General features: G+C 48.3%; 1 protein-coding gene across 1 annotated transcript in view; it reads right to left on the bottom strand.

Annotated features, from left to right (window-relative positions):
• Nucleotides 1–17,672, bottom strand: part of LOC122934310 (BTB/POZ domain-containing protein 9-like) — an 83,940-nt gene extending 66,268 nt beyond the window's left edge. The window contains 5 exon segments of the mRNA XM_044289687.1: nucleotides 13,276–13,395; nucleotides 13,737–13,956; nucleotides 16,062–16,326; nucleotides 17,272–17,480; nucleotides 17,483–17,672. Of these exon segments, the coding sequence (XP_044145622.1) occupies nucleotides 13,276–13,395; nucleotides 13,737–13,956; nucleotides 16,062–16,326; nucleotides 17,272–17,480; nucleotides 17,483–17,654 (986 nt within the window). The 5' untranslated portion in view covers nucleotides 17,655–17,672.
• Between the last annotated feature and the right edge of the window lie 3,987 nt (nucleotides 17,673–21,659).

The following is a 21,659-nucleotide window of genomic DNA, read 5'->3' as shown; positions in this document are numbered from 1 at the left end:
CAATCTGTCACGCAGGTTGGTCCCTCTCTTGTATGCCATCATGGGGAAACCCACAAATTCCTCTACCATGGGCAAACCTTTTTGTAAAATGTGCCATTCTTTGCGTATAATACGCGCTATATCACCACTTTTGGATCCATATGTCGAGACAAACGGAATCCGTTTAGAATCCCTCTCCTTCTTCTTTCCCTGGAACGTGGACTCCCGGTCAACCTCCCCCACTTTTTGTGAGATCTTCTCTACCAACCGTCGTGGGTACCCCCTCTCAAGGAATTTCTTCCCCATCTCCTCCACCCTTATCCCAAATTGCTCTTCCCCCGATACCACCCGTCTCACCCTCAACATCTGACTCCACGGTAACGACTCAACCATCCGTCGTGGATGACTGCTCCTAAAATCTAACAAATTATTCCTATCTGTAGGTTTGTGGAAAATGTCAGTCTCGATACCCCCATCCCTGACATATACCATCACATCGAGAAATTGCAAAGATACTGTGGACATTGTCATGGTGAACCCCAGCCCGGGCACCATACCATTGAGATACCCAAAAAAGTGCTCTAATTCACCTTGAGAGCCTCCCCACACCACGAAAATGTCGTCGATGTAGCGCCACCAGCACCGGGCTTTCCCGAACAGAGCCGCTTGGTAAATGAGTCTGTCCTCCACCTCCGCCATAAACATATTGGCATACGTGGGCGCCACGTTCGAACCCATGGCCACTCCACGCAATTGTTGATAATAGGTGCTCCCGAAACGGAAGTAGTTCCGCCTCAGGACCACCTCTAGGAGATGGAGGACAAAGTCACGGCCGCCCAGGGAGAGCCCGGTGCTGGCCAGGGCCACATCGACGACATTCAACCCGTAAGTGTGCTCTATGGAGGTATATAGAGAGACTACATCGAAACCGACAAGGATGGGATCGGCAGGTAAACTCAGTTCTCTGAGTTTCAACAAAAAATGACTCGTATCCCTGATATAGGAAGGGGCGCTGGTGGCATGGATTCGCAAAACCCTGTCAAGGAATATGGCTATATTGCTAAAAATCGAATCCCTGCCCGACACAATCGGCCGACCAGGGGGGTCGACCAAGCTTTTATGTATCTTGGGAAGTACATAGAACAGGGGAGTGACCGGGTGTGTGACCAGGAGAAAGTCCCTGACATCCTTATCGATGATACCCTCCACCAGGGCTTCACCGATAATTGTTTCTAAGTCACGTTTGATGTCCCATTTGGGATCATTCTGAAGCTCAATATATACCTCCCGGTCACCCAGCTGTCTATGTACCTCCCGTTCGTAGCTTGTTGTGTCCATCACCACCACCGCCCCTCCCTTATCAGCAGATTTAATCGTCAGGGATTTGTCACCTGTCAGTTGTCTAAGTGCCTCTTTCTCCCCCCTTGTCAGGTTCGATGTAGCCCTCCTCTCCTTATGTTCTCTCAATGTCTCAATCTGTTTAGAAACAATGTCAATATATGCCTCCACAACGTGGTTATTACGCGGTGGAGAAAAAACACTTTTGTTTCTCAAATCAAATGTCTTCAAAATAAAGTCAGCGTTCCCAGCTCCCTCAGAAGCTGATACTGCCTTCCTTTCCTCCTTATCAAGAAAGAAGGCCTTCAATCTCAATGTACGGTAAAAGCGATGGAGGTCAAGTTCCAACTCAAACCAGTCCCTGTCATATCCAGGGCAAAAGGACAGTCCACGTCCCAAAACACGATGTTGTTCAGTGGATAGTGGTTTTGTAGAAATGTTGACAACCAGTTTTGATGTTAAATCTGGTTGCGTCTCGTCGTCAGTCCCCGTGCATTCTTGTGTTTTTGAAACGGTGGGGGTAAGGTTTTTCTGGGATCTATGATGGTTTCTTCCCCCCCTACGGCACCTCCGTTTTGGCCGTGTAGTGGGGGGCCTAAAAAAGCCAATTTGCCTGTGTCATCCGAAGAGTCAGACTCGCCCGTCGTGAACGCCGAGGCACATGTGTGCCTGTCAGGTATGTGGGCGATAAGGATCTAATATGTATGATTGTTTGACACATGTAGTAGGAGCACCTGAGGACGCATCTGTGATGACCTCAGCACCTTAGTCACACTATTATTGGCCACTCTCTTATGAGTGGGTGTGTTTTAAGATATTTAAACAGGCACTTGTTAATGGCATTTTGTGTTTGATAAAGGCTGTGAAGCAGCCGAAACGTCACAACCCCTGCACGCTGTTCACTTGGCGGTTCCCCTAATAAAGGGATGTTTTACCGGTCATGCTGCCTCCATCTTCTTTCTTTGGACTATTCTGCTGGTGCAGTCACTGTGTACATACATTACATATCCTGTACTGATCCTGAGTTACATCCTGTATTATACTCCAGAGCTGCGCTCACTATTCTGCTGGTGCAGTCACTGTGTACATACATTACTTATCCTGTACTATTCCTGAGTTACATCCTGTATTATACTCCAGAGCTGCACTCACTATTCTGCTGGTGCAGTCACTGTGTACATACATTACTTATCCTGTACTGATCCTGAGTTACATCCTGTATTATACTCCAGAGCTGTACTCACTATTCTGCTGGTGCAGTCACTATGTACATACATTACTTATCCTGTACCGATCCTGGGTTACATCCTGTATTATACTCCAGAGCTGTGTGCTGTGAACTGAGGGCTGAGCTGGGATTTGAGGTCTGAGCCGGGCTGGAGGACTCAGGCCCCTCTAAAGGCGAACAGGCCGCCTATGGACTTGATGAGGCTGAACTGCTAACAGGGTGTGAATTAACACCCAGGAGAAGAGGTGACTTTTATTGTTTATGGTCTTTCCTTGTGTGTGAACAAACACCGCTGTTTGATTCAAGAACTTGTTTTTGCCTCTATACTGCGTCCGCTTGTCCTAACTACCAGAGTAAACACCAACAATTGGTGGAGGATGCGGGCACACGCAGTAAGGATGGCGTAAACGCAGATATATTTTTGGGGTTGCATTTTTGGGCACAGTTGTATATCGTACATCAAACCAGGTGTATTTCAACCCGTGCCCCATGACAAAATGCTGTGGCTGTTCTGAAGGCCCCCATGGAGGCCGATAAGCAGCAGCAAGAGACCAAACAGTTGCTGCTACAACACACGATCGCTTTGCAGACAGCAGGAGCAACCCCAAGCGTCCACGATGCCCGGAAATAAGTCCGTGCAGCGATCCCTAAGATGACCCCCGCAGACGACATCGAAACCTACCTGGCGATGTACGAGAAAGTTGCCACCAGGGAAAAGCTGCCTGAGACCAGTGGGCTGAGGTCGTCGCTCCTTTCCTGGCCTCCAATTCCCAGCGGGTATATTTCTACTTGCCGGACAATCAAGCGACCGACTACACGAAGGTAAAGGGTGAGATTTTAGCAAGAATTGGGGTGAACGTGTTCATCCGGGCCCAGTGGGTACATCAGTGGGGGGATTAAGCCGGCTGAGCCCACGAGACCCCAATATTATGACTTACTCCACCTTTTGCAAAAGTGGCTACAGCCTGATGTGCTGAGTCCACCGGCTATGCTGGATAGACTATTGGCTGACATATTCTGGAGGGTGCTGCCACCCCCTCTCCAGCACTGGATCAGCAAGGCATCTCCTGGAAATGGTCGACCTGGTGGAACACTATGAGGCCACCAAGAATCTCAAGAGGGGTTCTTTTGGGAGGAGGGCAGGCAAAATCCAGAACTCCCCACTCCATGCCCACCGGTATGAGCCAATGAAACCCCCCCAGGAGGTTCCCCCTATGGGCCGGACCCAGTTAATCTGCTGGCGGTGTCAGGAACCTGGCCACACCAGGGCTGAGTGTCCTCATCGGGTTGAGCCCATGGGGTTGATAAGTGCAAGATAATGCACCTGTCACAACCAGACAGCTGAGAAGCTCTGACAGAGGCCTTTCAGAACCTCCTCCTTGAATTTCTGTGTTGTGGTATTCAGCTCCTCCTCTCGTCAGCCTCTCTCAGCTGTCATGTCTTAATTGCTTCCCTTTAAATGCCTCCTCAGAATGCTTTTCTGGGCGGCTTATATTTCCTCCTGGAGTGTGTGTGCACGCTGTTCTGTCCTCCTGTTTGCTTCAAAGCTAAGTGTACTTTTATATGTTTATATCTGTTTGCTGGATCCCAGATGACCCTGACTCCCTCCGTGTCTTGTGTAGGGAGCCGGTGGTCGTGTCCCCTCACTATAGTAGGGTGCTCAGGGCTTTATAGTCAAGGTTCGTGGATATGCAAACCTCCACCATTAGGATCTTTGCATAGGCTGAGCAGCCAGGGAAAGTGCCAGGTCTTCTGCAGGGGTCTCCCTTGGTTCCTTAGTTTTTGGATCCAGCGAGTCGTTTATACATGTTGCTTTGCCTTGTTACCTGTACACATTCCGTGACATTATAAGCCGCCGAAACCGTCTTAAGCATGGATCCGGTTTCACTTTTGGCTGAACGCTTCCAGGGTCTTTCATTGGAGGTAGCTGACCTCCGTAAGACTTTGTCTCAGCTTCAAGTGACCGGTTCAGCTTGCGTTCATGGAGCTTGTTCTGAGCCTAAGATCTCGCTCCCGGATACGTTCTCCGGGGGTAGTGAGAATTTTGTGTGTTTTAGAGAGGCTTGCAAACTCCATTTTCGCCTTCTTCCCCATTCTTCTGGTGATGAGGAACGGAGGGTGGGGATCATTATATCGCTGCTCAGGGGTAACGCTCAGTCCTGGGCCTTTTCGCTGCCGGAGGGGGCACGGCCCCTCCGTTCAGTGGATGAATTCTTTTTAGCCCTGGGTCAGATATATGATGATCCGGATCGTATTGCTCTGGCGGAGTCTAGACTACGTCTCCTATGCCAGGGTAAACAATCCGCAGAAATATACTGCTCAGAATTTCGGAGTTGGGCAGCTGATACTGGTTGGAATGATGCTGCACTCCGAAGTCAATTTTGCCATGGTCTTTCAGAGGGATTGAAAGATGCATTTGCCTTTCATGAAAGGCCTATTTCTTTGGACTCTGCTATGTCTCAGGCCGTTCGTATTGACAGGCGTCTTAGAGAGAGAGGAGAGATGTCCCCTTCCTGTCATACTCAGTCCCAGGACAGTGCAGCGGTCCCATTCTGTGCGCAGGGGTCTCAGTCGCTGTCAGCCCCTTCTGAGCAGGAGCCCATGCAGTTGGGGTTGATTGCTTCTGACAATAGAAGATTCAGCCCGCATAAGAGGGTTTGTTTTTGTTGTGGAGGTATTAATCATTTGGCAAATATTTGTCCCTCTAGGAGATTCAGGCAGTTCTCTGGGTATAATAAAGAAACAAAGAGGAAAAAATCTTTGAAAAATGTTCCGTCTGTTACTATTGGCAGGGTTGAGGCGGAAATTGAAGATTTTCCGTTTGCTTGTAGTTCCCGTTTTGTCCTGCCGGCTAGGGTGGCGCTAGAGAGCAAGAACATTTTTTGTGAGATTTTTGTGGATAGTGGAGCAGCGGTTAATCTCATTGATAATCACTTTGCGATAACTCATGGTTTCCAGGTGTGCACTTTGAGAAAGGATATTCCTGTGTTTTCTATCGATTCCGCTCCACTTTCTCAGAAGTCATTAAAGGGCATAGTTCACAATATCCGTTTAATTGTGAGTGATGCTCATGTTGAGGATGTGTCATGTTTCGTCCTTAGCGGTTTGCCTACTCCTCTGGTGTTGGGGCTACCCTGGCTCACTAAACATAACCCCACCATTGATTGGCAAGCAAGGCAAATAAATGGTTGGAGTGACTTTTGCAGAGAGAATTGCCTCACGACATCTGTTTCTGAGGTTGCTACTAAGACTGTACCATCTTTTCTCTCTGAATTTTCGGATGTCTTCTCTGAGAGTGGAGTTCAGGATTTGCCCCCGCACAGGGAGTACGATTGCCCTATTAATCTCATCCCAGACGCCAAGCTGCCTAAATCTCGTTTATACAATCTTTCCCAACCTGAGAGGATCGCTATGCGTGCTTATATCTCTGAGAGTCTGAGAAAGGGACACATACGACCCTCGAAGTCACCTGTTGCCGCTGGTTTTTTCTTTGTTAAGAAAAAAGATGGTTCTTTAAGACCTTGTCTGGATTTCAGGGAGCTGAACAATATCACAATTCGTGACCCTTATCCGCTTCCTCTGATCCCGGACCTGTTTAACCAGGTTGTTGGGGCTAAAGTCTTTACTAAATTAGATTTAAGAGGGGCATACAACCTGGTCAGGGTCAGAGAAGGGGACGAATGGAAGACGGCCTTCAATACCCCTGAGGGCCATTTTGAGAATTTGGTTATGCCTTTTGGGTTGATGAATGCCCCAGCCGTTTTTCAGCATTTCGTGAACAGCATTTTTTATCATTTGATGGGAAAATTTGTATTGGTGTATTTGGATGACATTTTGATTTTTTCTCCCGATTTCAAAACTCATAAGGAACATTTACGTCAGGTCTTGCTCATCCTGCGGGAGAATAAACTATATGCGAAACTGGAAAAATGTGTGTTTGCGGTTCCAGAAATTCAATTTCTGGGGTTTCTTCTCTCCGCTTCTGGTTTTCGCATGGACCCCGAGAAGGTCCGCGCTGTGCTTGAGTGGGAGCTTCCTGAGAATCAAAAGGCGCTGATGCGTTTTTTGGGCTTTGCCAATTATTACAGGAAGTTCATTTTGAATTATTCTTCTATTGTTAAACCACTCACTGATATGACCAGAAAGGGGGTAGATTTTTCTTCTTGGTCAGTAGAGGCGCGTAAGGCCTTTTCTGATATCAAGGAGAGTTTTGCTTCCGCTCCCATCTTGGTGCAACCTGATGTTTCATTACCCTTCATAGTTGAGGTTGATGCTTCTGAGGTGGGTGTGGGGGCGGTCTTGTCTCAGGGTTCCTCTCCTGCCAATTGGCGACCGTGTGCCTTTTTCTCAAGAAAACTCTCCTCCGCAGAGAGAAATTACGATGTGGGAGATAGGGAATTGTTGGCCATCAAGTTGGCTTTTGAGGAATGGCGCCATTGGCTAGAGGGGGCCAGACACCCTATTACCGTATTTACTGACCATAAAAATCTGGCCTACTTGGAGTCAGCCAAGCGTCTGAACCCGAGACAGGCCAGATGGTCGTTGTTCTTTTCTAGGTTTAATTTTGTTGTCACGTTCCGCCCTGGAGTTAAGAATGTGAAGGCAGATGCCCTGTCACGTTGTTTTCCGGGAGGCGGGAATTTTGAAGACCCGGGTCCCATTTTGGCTGAAGGTGTGGTGGTCTCTGCTCTTTTTCCTGAATTGGAGGCAGAGGTGCAGGCAGCCCAGTCAGAGGCTCCTGATCTTTGTCCTCCTGGGAGGTTGTTTGTGCCTCTCGCTTTAAGACACAAGATTTTTAAAGAACACCACGATACGGTCCTTGCTGGGCACCCGGGGGTAAGAGCCACACTGGATCTCATCGCTCGGAGATTCTGGTGGCCTGCGCTTCGTAAGTCGGTTGAGGGTTTTGTGGCAGCCTGCGAGACTTGCGCTCGTGCCAAGGTCCCTCATTCACGGCCATCAGGTCCTCTCCTTCCCTTACCCATTCCTTCCCGTCCTTGGACACATCTGTCCATGGACTTTATCACGGACCTGCCTCGTTCCTCGGGGAAGACTGTGATTCTGGTGGTGGTGGACCGTTTTAGCAAAATGGGGCATTTCATCCCTTTTCCTGGTTTGCCCAATGCTAAGACGCTGGCGCAGGCATTTGTTGATCACATTGTCAAGTTGCACGGTATTCCTTCAGACATAGTCTCTGATAGGGGCACGCAGTTTGTTTCCAGATTCTGGAAGGCTTTCTGTTCTCGCTTGGGGGTTCGGTTGTCATTCTCTTCTGCTTTCCACCCGCAGTCGAATGGCCAGACAGAGCGCGTCAATCAGAATCTGGAGACATATCTGCGTTGTTTTGTGGCGGAGAATCAAGAGGATTGGTGTTCTTTTTTGTCCCTTGCTGAGTTTGCTTTAAATAACCGTCGTCAGGAGTCCTCTGATAAGTCACCATTTTTTGGTGCATATGGGTTTCATCCACAGTTTGGGACTTTCTCGGGAGAGGGGTCTTCTGGTTTACCTGATGAGGACAGATTCTCCTCGTCTTTGTCATCTATTTGGCAAAAGATTCAAGAGAATCTAAAGAGCATGAGTGAGAGATATAAGCGTGTGGCTGATAAGAGACGTGTGCTTGGTCCGGACCTGAATGTTGGTGATCTGGTGTGGTTGTCTACCAAGAATATCAAATTGAAGGTTCCCTCCTGGAAGTTGGGTCCTAGGTTTATTGGGCCTTACAAAATCCTGTCTGTCATCAATCCTGTTGCATACCGTCTTGATCTTCCTCAGACTTGGAAGATCCATAATGTTTTTCATAAGTCCTTATTGAAACCTTATGTTCAACCCATTGTACCCTCGCCTTTGCCTCCTCCTCCGATTATGGTTGATGGGAATCTTGAATTCCAGGTCTCTAGGATTGTGGATTCTCGTCTTGTCCGCGGTTCTCTTCAGTACCTTGTTCAGTGGGAGGGGTATGGTCCTGAGGAGAGGATGTGGGTCCCAGTGACGGACATTAAGGCCTCTCGTCTCATCAGGGCATTCCATAGGTCCCATCCTGAGAAGGTGGGCTCTGAGTGTCCGGAGTCCACTCGTAGAGGGAGGGGTACTGTCACAACCAGACAGCTGAGAAGCTCTGACAGAGGCCTTTCAGAACCTCCTCCTTGAATTTCTGTGTTGTGGTATTCAGCTCCTCCTCTCGTCAGCCTCTCTCAGCTGTCATGTCTTAATTGCTTCCCTTTAAATGCCTCCTCAGAATGCTTTTCTGGGCGGCTTATATTTCCTCCTGGAGTGTGTGTGCACGCTGTTCTGTCCTCCTGTTTGCTTCAAAGCTAAGTGTACTTTTATATGTTTATATCTGTTTGCTGGATCCCAGATGACCCTGACTCCCTCCGTGTCTTGTGTAGGGAGCCGGTGGTCGTGTCCCCTCACTATAGTAGGGTGCTCAGGGCTTTATAGTCAAGGTTCGTGGATATGCAAACCTCCACCATTAGGATCTTTGCATAGGCTGAGCAGCCAGGGAAAGTGCCAGGTCTTCTGCAGGGGTCTCCCTTGGTTCCTTAGTTTTTGGATCCAGCGAGTCGTTTATACATGTTGCTTTGCCTTGTTACCTGTACACATTCCGTGACAGCACCTGGGACGTAAAAACCCAAGAGCAGAATATACAATCAGTGATACAGTCCGAACCTCAGTATCTGAGGAAAGGGATTTAGGGGTCATTATTTCAGAAGACTTAAAGGTAGGCAGACCATGTCATAGAGCAGCAGGAAATGCTAGCAGAATGCTGGGGTGTATAGGGAGAGGCATTACCAGTAGACAGAGGGAAGTGCTTATGCCGCTGTACAGAACACTGGTGAGACCTCACTTGGAGTATTGTGCTCAGTACTGGAGACCATATCTCCAGAAGGATATAGATACTCTAGAGAGAGTTCAGAGAAGAGCTACTAAACTGGTACATGGATTGCAGGATAAAACTTACCAGGAAAGATTAAAGGAACTTAATATGTAGAGCTTGGAAGAAAGACGAGACAGAGGGGAGATGAGAGAAACTGCTAAATACATAAAGGGAATCAACAAGGGAAAAGAGGAGAGAAGATTTAAAAGAAGAAAAACTGCTACAAGAGGACAGAGTTTTAAATTAGAGGGGCAAAGGTTTAAAAGTAATATCAGGAAGTATTACTTTACTGAGAGAGTAGTGGATGCATGGAATAGCCTTCCTGCAGAAGTGGTAGCTGCAAATACAGTGAGGAGTTTAAGCATGCATGGGATAGGCATAAGGCCATCCTTCATATAAGATAGGGCCAGGGGCTATCCATAGTATTCAGTATATTGGGCAGACTAGATGGGCCACATGGTTCTTATCTGCCGACACATTCTATGTTTCTATGGACACTAATTGTGGTTACCGACAATCGCTATATGCTAGGAAACGGTGTGCCACAGGTACCCCGGAGGCTCTAGACCAGGAAGTGGAAACACTCAAGCGGAGGCTCTGCTGGACTCTTGGTGACCCTGGTAAGGGCTACCCTGGTGCGATCCACTGAGTACACTGGCCGGAAAGTTGGGGTGATGTGCATTCATGGAGACTTGAAATACTATCCCACCGCGCTGGTGTCTCTAACCACATGGCCGGCAGGTGGACCCACGAAGTGGCAGTCGCCACAAATCTCCACTATGAACTCATAATAGGGAGAGACTTTCCAGGTTTCCCTGCCCCATGGCCGGTTGTGAGAGTTAAGGATACCCCTGAGACAGGAATAAGCCCAGGAGATTGGCCTTGTTCAGGGGGACAGCCAGAACCTTGAGGCCGAAGGGCCAGCAGTAGGGGTGATCGCCACTTAGTTGGAAGCGGGGGAGACAACCCTGCGTGGGGTAATGGTGGGAGACGTGGAGGAGTTGCCACGGGGTCCTGGGTTGGCAGATCTCAAGGTCTCCGGGGAGAATCTCAGTACAGCCCAACGCCGAGACCCAACCCTTTCCCGGGCCCTGGGAGAATGTGGTATTACTTAATGGTGTATCCCAACAACCTGGGGCCGAGTCGACGTTTCCCCCTTTTTTTGGGTCAACCAGAATATGCTATATCGGGTAAACCAGCTGTGGGGTGAACCTGTTGAACAGGTGGTGGTGCCCCGGGCTTATCGAAAACTTGTGTTAAAGTTAGCCCACCAACATGTTTTCGGGGGTCATCTGGGACTGCAGAAGACACAGGACCGGATACTACAACGGTTTTACTGGCTCAGTGTCTTTAAAGAGGTGGATGACTTTTGTAAGTCTTGCCTGACCTGTCAAACCACTAGCCCCCAGCACCTGGTCCGCAGTTCCTTAGGGCTCCTCCCGATTATCGAGGTACCATTTGAGAGAATCTCTATGGATCTCGTAGGCCCAGTACCGAAGTCCACTAGGGGGTACCAACACATCTTGGTCGTCCTGGGCTTCGCCACTCAGTACCTGGAGGCGGTGCCACTACGACATACCTCGGCCAAACTCATAGCAAAAGAGTTAATGGAGATGTTCTCCAGAGTAGGACTACCTAAAGAGGTTCTGACTGACCAGGGGACTCCTTTTTATGTCCAAGGTCATGCGGGAGCTCTGTAAGTTGCTGAATATCAAAGAGATACGGACGTCCGTCTATCACTCGCAAACTGACGGCCTAGTAGAAAGGTTTAATCAAACGTTAAAACGAGTAGTAGCTAAGGGTGGAAAGGACTGGAACCTCCCTCTCCCCTATCTTATGTTCGCAGTGCGAGAAGTGCCCAGGCCTCTACTGGGTTCTCGTCCTTCGAACTTCTATATGGCCGACATCCACGTGGTCTGTTGGACATAGCCAAAGAGGAGTGGGAGCAACAACCCACACCATATAAAAGTGTTGTTGAATATGTTACGCAGGCACGTATGGAAACAGTGTTGCCGCTGGTAAATGAACATATGGAGGCAGCTCAGCGAACTCAATGTCGGGTCTATAATCGGCAGGCTCGGGTCCGGATCTTTAACCCGGGATATTGGGTTTTGGTTCTGGTACCGACAGTGGACAGTAAGTTACTGGCTAGGAGGCAGGGGCCCTACGAGGTACTCGAAAATGTTGGAGATGTAAACTACAAGGTACACCAGCCAGGGCGGCGGAAGCCGGAGCAGGTTTACCATGTGAATTTACTCGTGGAAAGATAGGGAAACCAGTACTGACCACAGCCCGTGGCCGGGTTTTCTAGGGGGGAGAGGTTCCGGACCCTCAGTCTGATGTAAGGGAAGCGGCTGCCACAGTGAAGCTTGCTGACAGCCTCTCCTCTAAACAGACTCAGGAGGCCAGGGAGTTCATCAGCAGGATCACAGATGTGTTCGCGGACCTCCCTTGACGCATTTCCATAATCCAGCATGACATTGTCACTGAGCCTCAGGCCAAAATCCGGTTGAAACCATACCGGGTGCCCGAGGCTCGGTGACAAGCCATCTCTAATGCTGCAACTAATGCTGCAACTAGACGTCATCGAGGAGTCTAGAAGTCAGTGGGCCAGTCCTATAGTATTGATACCCAAACCGGACGGGACTTTGCGGTTTTGTAAAGATTTTCGAAAATTAAACGAGGTATCTAAGTTCGATGCGTATCCCATGCCCCGGGTAGACGAGCTGATTGAGAGGTTAGGACAAACCCGGTATTTTTATGTTTTGGACCTTACCAAAGGGTACTGGCAGGTGCTCTTAACGGAGGCTGCCAAAGAGAAAACGGCCTTCATCACACCTGAGGGGCTGTACCAGTACAAGGTGTTGCCCTTTGGTCTGCATGGCGCCCCCACCACTTTCTAAATGCTAATGGACATCGTGCTTTGTCCACATCATCGGTATGCTTCAGCTTACCTGGACGATATTGTCATCCACAGTACCGACTGGGAAAGTCACCTGCCCAAAGTGCAGGCTGTAGTGGACTCCCTTCGGAAAGCTGGACTGACCGCTGACCCAAAGAAATGTGCGATAGGGTTAGAGACGACTAAGTACCTGGGGTGTGTCATTGGGCGCGGAGTCATCAAACCCCTGAACAAAATACGGAGGGAAATAAAGTCATTCCTGGGAATGGTGGGCTATTACATGAGGTTTGTTCCCCACTTTGCTACTCTAGCCGCGCCCTTGACAGGACTCTTGAAGGGATGAAAATCAGTGATGGTTCACTGGGATGATCGGGCGGAAGAGGCTTTTTCCACTTTAAAGTCGGCCCTGTGCGGGTCCCTGGTTTTGGTGACGCCCGACTTCAATAGGGAGTTTATAGTACAGACCGATGCATCCGAAGTAGGCCTCGGTGCTCTACTGTCTCAGGAAGTCAATGGGAGGAGCATCCCATTGTATTCCTTAGCGAGAGGTTGGTTAGGAGACGTTTATACCGCCCAGCAGTACAGGTCGTCCATACATTAACCCCTTCACTCCTAAAGACGCTGCAGAGAAGGTGAAACGTGTCGTCGCACAGAACAGCTTTATTCAAGAGGCTTCCGGAGACTTTCATATTGATGGCCGCTCCTCACATAACAGCGATGGTTTCTGGACGGGGTGACCCCGTTTAGGGCGGGTGTTGTGTTTATATACCGGAGTATATAGGGTCAGTGCTAGCACCCCCATCATCTGCCTGTACCTGGTGGTATAACTGATCCATACGGTTCTAGGACGACCGCGGGTCAGTTCCGCTTTGCATATTTCGGGGGCTCATGACGGGAGAGTTCCCCTTTACACGCCCACTACATGGACGCAACGTACACCAGAGCTGGACTTACCTGCATACCCGAGCCGGGAAGTAGAGCTTCTGCCAGGAGCGGCAGAAAAACTGGGCGTGGTCAATGACTCGGATCCAGTCCAGCTCATCCATGGACACCTCGATGTAGTAGGAGTAGGACCTGCGTACGACAAATGGCGAGTTATAGGCATGTTCAGACTATACGTAAGGGCCTGGAGGGGTAAGTCGTGCCCTAGTGCACTGCTATACATCCTGGTGATTCCCCCTTCTACTGTGCTGCTTGTGTGTCAGTCCTTACTGAAGTCTGGCATTGTATTTGTGGACCAGGAAGCATCATAATGAAATTCTACGTTATCTTCTGCGCTTCCTCCAGAGGAGGAATTGTAATGATAAGGATATATAAAGGAATTGTAATGTAAGCGATTTCCCAATCCATCTCCAACACTGCGCCCGGTGCCTGCTGGTGACCAGTATGGGGCGGTGCCCCGGTAATGCACGTACCGGCTGTCCCGATCCCAGAGGAGCAGGCGGATGTGGTTAATGATGGACGGCTGCCCCAGCTTCACCTCCAGGCCGGAGCGGCAGTCATCCTCGATCGGGTGCCGAGAAAATCCGTGATCCAAGTCGTAGTTTTGGGTGTCGCCATCTAGCAGAGCCGACTTCAGCTCCCCCTTCACCACCTGTGCCCCAAACTTCATGGTAGCGATATTCTCCTCCGGGACTGGGGGAGGGGACAAAGCAGGTTATAAAAGGTGCAGAGCGGTATAGTAACTCAGCTCATCCCTGTGCAGAACCTACTTATACTCCACTCACACCCAGAGCTGCACTCAGAACTTAAAGGAGCTGTGCCAAGATTAACCCTTCACACGAGTGAGTTTTACGCACGGGTCCAATGTGTGACGTGAACGCATAGCCCCCGCACGGAATCCTGAACCATTCATTTAAATAGGTCTGTGCACATGAGCGTTTTATTTCACGTATCAGTTCTGTGTTGCGTGAAAATCGCAGCACATTCTATATTCTGCGTTTTTCCAGCAGCCCTGGGCCAGAGAAGCCCTTGCACCCGCGCGGAAAAAACTGAACGCAATCGCAGACAAAACTGACTGAACTTGCGTGCAAAATGGTGCAAGTTTCACGGAACGCATCCGGACCTAATGCTGCTCCATTCATACAAGGGACACAGCACCCCAGTCCTCATAATCAGTGGGGGTCCCAGCGGTCGGACCCCCACCCATCAGACAACATGGGAACCTGGCGATGCTGCTGAGTGTCGGTTAGTGTGACAGAAGCAAGCAGCAGAAATCTGAATTATGAATTCAGCTCTGGGTGTGAATTGCACCATAGAATTTTAGATCTAGATGTTACTGCAATATAAAAACAGTAAATGAGGTTCTGAATGCATCTGGAACTAACTGTGAAAGCAGCTTTGAATGTGACTGGAGTTTACAATATATGAGAGCAACACGCAGAGGCAGCTCTGGAATATACTGGAATGAGGCTCTGGATGAGAAATGTAAGCGCAGCTCTGGACGTAACTGGAGTATATGAAGAATGACTGCAACCCTGGATGTAACAGGCGAGTAAAACTAAGGCCTCTTTCACACAGGAGTCATGTTTTTTGCTCGGATAAGATGCGGGTGCGTTGCAGGAAAATGCACGATTTTTGCGCGCAAGTGCGAAACATTGTAATGCGTTTTGCACGCGCGTGAGAAAAATCGTCATGTTTAGTACCCAAACCCGAACTTCTTCACAGAAGTTCGGGCTTGGGATCGGTGTTCTGTAGATTGTATTAATTTTCCCTTATAACATGGTTATAAGGGAAAATAATAGCATTCTGAATACAGAATGCATAGTACAATAGGGCTGGAGGGGTTAAAAAAATAATAATAATTTAACTCAACTCAATCCACTTGATCGCGCAGCCGGCATCTCTTCTGTCTTCTTCTTTGCTGTGCACAGGAATAGGACCTTTGATGACGTCACTGTGCTCATCACATGGTCCAATCACATGGTTCTTCACCATGGCGAGGGACCATGTGATGTTGCGTCACCACAGGTCCTTAGCCGGCAGCTCAACATTACAGAAGAAGACAGAGAGCAGCAACTAAGCGATCAAGTGGACTCGGAGAGTTAATTATTATTATTTTTAACCCCTCCATCACTATTTTACTTTGCATTCTGTATTCAGAATGCTATTATTTTCCCTTATAACCATGTGATAAGGGAAAATAATAAAGATCGGGTCCCCATCCCGATCGTCACCTAGCAACCATGCGTGAAAATCGCACCGCATCCGCACTTGCTTGTGATTTTCACGCGGCCCCATTCACTTCTATGGGGCCTGCGTTGCGTAAAAAACGCAGAATAGAGCATGCTGCAATTTTCACGCAACGCACAAGTGATGTGTGAAAATCACTGCTCATGTGCACAGCACCATAGACATGAATGGGTCCGGATTCAGTGCGTGTGCAACGCGTTCACATCACGCATCGCACCCGCACGGAATACTCGCTCGTGTGAAAGGGGCCTAAAGGTTGCAACTCTGGATGTGACTGGAGGTGTGAATGAACACTGCAGCTCTGGTTATGACTGGAGTAAAAGAATAAAGACTGCAGCTCTGACTGTCACTGGAGTGTAAGAATTAAGGGGGTCATTTATTATCTGATATACGCCAGTTTTCGTACATCTGGCGATGTGCGACTTTTCCCCGCTCACGGCAGGTCTAAAATAAAGGGGGCGTGGCATGGGTGAGGATAAGACTGGAGTATAAGACATGTCATAGCTCAGATACAATCATTTTAGGGTTATGTGGGAGCATCTTATTACTTAGCATCCCGCGGTAGTTGAGGTCCATGTCGCGGCTCTCAGATCGCACTTTAATGGCGTCCAGGATGGCGTCAGGGGTGAGTAGTGTGGACGGTCTGACCACATTCAGCAGTTCCGTGAGGCTCATTAGCGGGAGGCGGACGGAGGCCATGATTTCTGAGTGATTCTCTTTGGGGTTGTGTCTGCACCAGCGCATCAGAGACTGGAAAATGTCCTTCTCGGGGGCGGCAAACGAGTCTCTCCGCACGATATCCTGGAGCGCAGCCTAGGAACAGAACAGTCACTACAGGGGTCCGCACGCACAGCCCTGCAAACACTTCTGATATGTGACATTGTGTGGCAATGTGTAGTATATAACCTGGAACTCTATGCAGTGACACATGGCATATAATCGAGAGCCCTATGTGGTAATGTGCAACCTAGAACCCTATGTACAGGTGCATATGTGTACGGTGTATGAGTGTAACCTAAAAACCCTATGCAATTATTTGTGCCATTTAACCTAGAACCCTATGCAATTATGTGGGGAGTATAGCCGAGAGCCCTATGTGGTGATGTGTAACCTAGAACCCCTATGTAATTATGTGGGGAGGATAGCCAAAAGCCCTATGTGGTGATGTATAACCTAGAACCCCTATGTAATTATGTGGTGATGTATAACCTAGAACCCCTATGTAATTATGTGGGGAGGATAGCCAAAAGCCCTATGTGGTGATGTATAACCTAGAACCCCTATGTAATTATGTGGTGATGTATAACCTAGAACCCCTATGTAATTATGTGGGGAGTATAGCCGAGAGCCCTATGTGGTGATGTATAACCTAGAACCCTACGTAATTATGTGGGGGAGTATAGCCGAGAGTCCTATGTGGTTATGTATAACCTAGAACCCCAATGTAATTATGTGGGGAGGATAGCCAAAAGCCCTATGTGGTGATGTATAACCTAGAACCCTACGTAATTATGTGGGGAGAATAGCCGAGACGCCTAGGATTATATATAACCTAGAACACCATGTAAACTAAGTGTAGCCTAGAACCTATGCAATGATGTGTCCCATGTAATCTAGAACCTTATGTAGTTATCCTTGGTACATAACCTAGAACTCTATGCAGTGATGTGTGACATATAACCTAGAACACTATGCAGTTGATATGTAATATATAACCTAGAATCCCACACAGTGATGTGTGACATCCAGTGCCAGTACCTTGGAGATGGTCAGGAAACCGTCACTGGAGAGGACATCCTGCGCGTTCCGGTCCATAAACATACAGCAGGTGGAGCACAGTTTGGACAGGGAGTAGAGGCTGGCCACGTCATAGATCATGCACACGTTCTGGGTCTTTAGGATGGTGCACAGGTACTCGGATGTGGAGTCCTCCAGCTCGGGGAAGCCATATTTGTGAGCTAAGCTCAGAAGTCCAGCAGCACCTCCTCCCGCTCCTCCCGCAGGCTGGCCCGGCCCGTGTACATGTACTTCATCAGCATGGCGAACGCCTCAGGGCTTGTGTCCTGCAGGGTGATCTCCGCCTCCGGACGAGACTCCTTCATCCCTCCGTATAACAGCGCCCTGTGTAATGTACCACACATATACACAGATATCACACAGACCTCAGTACCCTCCCCCTTACTTCAACCCCATATATCCGCATCCATATACATCGACCTCCCCATATCCGCCTCCACATACACCGGACCCCCATATTTCCACCTTCCATGTACACCAACCTTCAAACATCTGCCTCCATACTCTGACCCTCCTATATCCACCAACCCCATATATGTACCTTCACATACTTTGTCCTACATCCATAATATACTTTGCATTTCAGTTTCCATTTCTCTGCTTGCTTTCAATGAAAAGAAATATCCTGTGAATGTAAGCAAGACAACAGCCTGAAGACACCTAGTTCTGCCTAGAGAGCTGAAGGTTGTTACAATGTACAACACATCAGTAATATTCAGGCTGAGAAGAATGTTTCTATTCACTAACAGCGAGCAGAGATCTTGACCAAAGGAGGAATTAAAAACACAAAGTAAAGTATAAAGTTGCATCCCTGTTTATCATGGCAGAGGAAGCCTTGTTAAAGGGGATGTCATCTTTTTACTATTGATGACCTATCTCAGGACAGGTCATCCATATCAGATCGGCGGGGGTCTGACACCCGGGAAGGTCGCGCTTTGTGCAGCCTTCTTTAGTTTACTGCTCTCCGTTGACATGCGCAAGCAGTGTGCAGGTGTAATTACAAGTAGGGTCCACTTACTTCAATGGGATGACTACTTCCTATTCACGTGTATTGGAACGAGTCGTCCCATAGAAGTCAATGTAATTCCCCTGATCACCATTGAGATGTCGATGGCGACAGGTAAGCAATGAAGGGAAGGCTGCTCTCGCACGGCACGCGGCCTTCTCTAACCAGCTGATGGGTGGGGGTGCTAGGTGTCGGACCCTCCGCCGATGATATGATGAGCTGTCCTGAGGATACAAATAAAACGAGATTGTGACCAGCGTCTTCCTTGTGCAAGTGTTTATTCCGATCAACACAGCAAACGGGCAACGTTTCGGCCTCACACGGTGTGACCGTCTGTACCTCCTCCTAAGGGGTGTTGCCAATTATCACCAATAAGATACTTGTATCCAGGTTACAGCATCCTAAACCAATCATCTGTGTCCGTAGAAATTATCGTCTTCTCCCCAGTGTCATCATATACAGTACAGACCAAAAAGTTTGAACGCACCTTCTCATTCAAAGAGTTTTCTTATTTTCATGACTATGACAATTGTAGATTCACACTGAAGGCATCAAAACTATGAATTAACACATGTGGAATTATATACATAACAAAAAAGTGTGAAACAACTGAAAATATGTCTATTCTAGGTTCTTCAAAGTACCACCTTTTGCTTTGATACTGCTTTGCACACTCTTGGCATCTCTTGATGAGCTTCAAGAGGTAGTCACCTGAAATGGTCTTCCAACAATCTTGAAGGGTTCCTAGAGATGCTTAGCACTGTTGGCCCTTTTGCCTTCACTCTGCGGTCCAGCTCACCCCAAACCATCTCGATTGGGTTCAGGTCCGGTGACTGTGGAGGCCAGGTCATCTGGCGCAGCACCCCTCATCTCCTTCATGGTCAAATAGCCCTACACAGCCTGGAGGTGTGTTGGGGGTCATTGTCTGTTGAAAAATAAATGATGGTCCAACTAAACGCAAACCGGATGGAATAGCATGCCGCTGCAAGATGCTGTGGTAGCCATGCTGGCTCAGTATGCCTTCAATTTTGAATAAATCCCACAACAGTGTCACCAGCAAAGCACCCCACACCATCACACCTCCTCCTCCATGCTTCACGGTGGGAACCAGGCATGTAGAGTCCATCCGTTCACCTTTTCTGCGTCGCACAAAGACACGGTGGTTGGAACCAAAGATCTCAAATTTGGACTCATCAGACCAAAGCACAGATTTCCACTGGTCTAATGTCCATTCCTTGTGTCTTTAGCACAAACAAGTCTCTTCTGCTGTTGCCTGTCCTTGCAGTGGTTCCTAGCAGATGTTTACATGAAGGCCTGATTCACACAGTCTCCTCTTAGCAGTAGTTGTTCTAGAGATGTGTCTGCTGCTAGAACTCTGTGGCATGACTGGTCTCTAATCTGAGCTGCTGTTAACCTGCGATTTCTGAGGCTGGTGACTCGGATGAACTTCTCCTCCGCAGCAGAGGTGACTCTTGGTCTTCCTTTCCTGGGGCGGTCCGCATGTCAGCCAGTTTCTTTGTAGCGCTTGATGGTTTTTGTGACTGCACTTGGGGACACTTTCAAAGTTTTCCAATTTTCGGACTGACTGACCTTCATGTCTTAAAGTAATGATGGCCACTCGTTTTTCTTTACTTAGCTGCCTTTTCTTGCCATAATACAAATTCTAACAGTCTATTCAGTAGGACTATCAGCTGTGTATCCACCTGACTTCTCCACACGCAACTGATGGTCCCACCCATTTATAAGGCAAGAAATCCCATTATTACACCTGACAGGGCACACCTGTGAAGTGAAGACCATTCAGGTGACTACCTCTTGAAGCTCATCAAGAGAATGCCAAGAGTGTGCAAAGCAGTAATCAAAGCAAAAGGTGGCTACTTTGAAGAACCTAGAATATGACTATTTTCATGTTTCACACATTTTTGTTATGATATAATCACATGTTAATTCATAGTTTTGATGCCTTCAGTGCGAATCTACAATTTTCATAGTCATGAAAATAAAGAACTCTTTGAATGAGAAGGTGCGTCCAAACTTTTGGTCTGTACTGCATGTATAAAAAAAAAACACCATTAAAACTAATATACTAATATATATATATATACACACACAACACATATACACACACACACATATATAATACAAGAACTCCTAGGGTCCTAAAGGCGACTTTCATTAAACTCCATATTCAATCAAGGCGTTGTGCCATCTCTACTCTTTTCCGCAGAAGACCCTCTCTGTCTCCACCTTTCGTAGTGGGGGCACAGGGTCCATAATCCTAATATCGACTGGTAAATAGAAGGTCCCTTTAATTTAAAATGTTTCGTTTGGAATTGGCATCTCCATCATCTCCTTTCTGATCGTACATTTGCGTCTGTTGATTCTCTCTCCTATACAGACCAGACTACACGGAGTATCATGTACACCACATAGCGGATCTCTCCTATACAGACGTACACAACATAGCGGATCTCTCCTCTACAGACCGTACACCGCATAGCGGACTCTCCTCTACAGACCGTACACCGCATAGCGGATCTCTCCTCTACAGACCGTACACCGCATAGCGGATCTCTCCTATACAGACCGTACACCACATAGCGGATCTCTCCTATACAGACCGTACACCACATAGCGGATCTCTCCTATACAGGGACCGTACACCACATAGCGGATCTCTCCTATACAGACGTACACCCCATAGCGGATCTCTCCTATACAGACCGTACACCCATAGCGGATTCTCCTATACAGACCAGACACCCATAGCGGATCTCTCCGATACAGACCAGACACCCCATAGCGGATCTCTCCTATACAGACCAGACACCCCATAGCGGATCTCCCTATACAGACCAGACACCCATAGGGATCTCTCCATACGGACCGTACACCACATAGCGGATCTCTCCTATACAGACCGTACACACATAGCGGATCTCTCCTATACAGACCAGACACCCATAGCGGATCTCTCCTATACAGACCAGACATAGGGGATCTATCCTATATAGACCAGATAAACATAGGCGATCTCTCCTATACAGAACAGAACACCATAGGCGATCTCTATATACAGACCAGACCAGACATAGCAGATCTCTCCTATATAGACCAGATCAGACATAGCAGATCCTCCTATATAGACCAGATCCCACATAGCGGATCTCTCTTTAAAGGGTTCTGCACTTTTATTAACTGATGATCTATCCTCTGGATAGATCATCAGCTTCTGATTGGCGGGGGTCCGACACCCGGGACCCCCCGATCAGCTGTTTGAGAAGGCAGCGGTTGCTCCAGCAGCGCCGCGGCCTTCTCACTGTCGTCACGACTAGTATCAACT

This window comes from Bufo gargarizans, chromosome 4 (assembly GCF_014858855.1).
Source record: "Bufo gargarizans isolate SCDJY-AF-19 chromosome 4, ASM1485885v1, whole genome shotgun sequence".
NCBI classification, from domain to species: domain Eukaryota; kingdom Metazoa; phylum Chordata; class Amphibia; order Anura; family Bufonidae; genus Bufo; species Bufo gargarizans.
The sequence above is the reverse complement of the archived record's forward strand: the minus strand, read 5'-3'. Positions and strand labels throughout refer to the sequence as shown.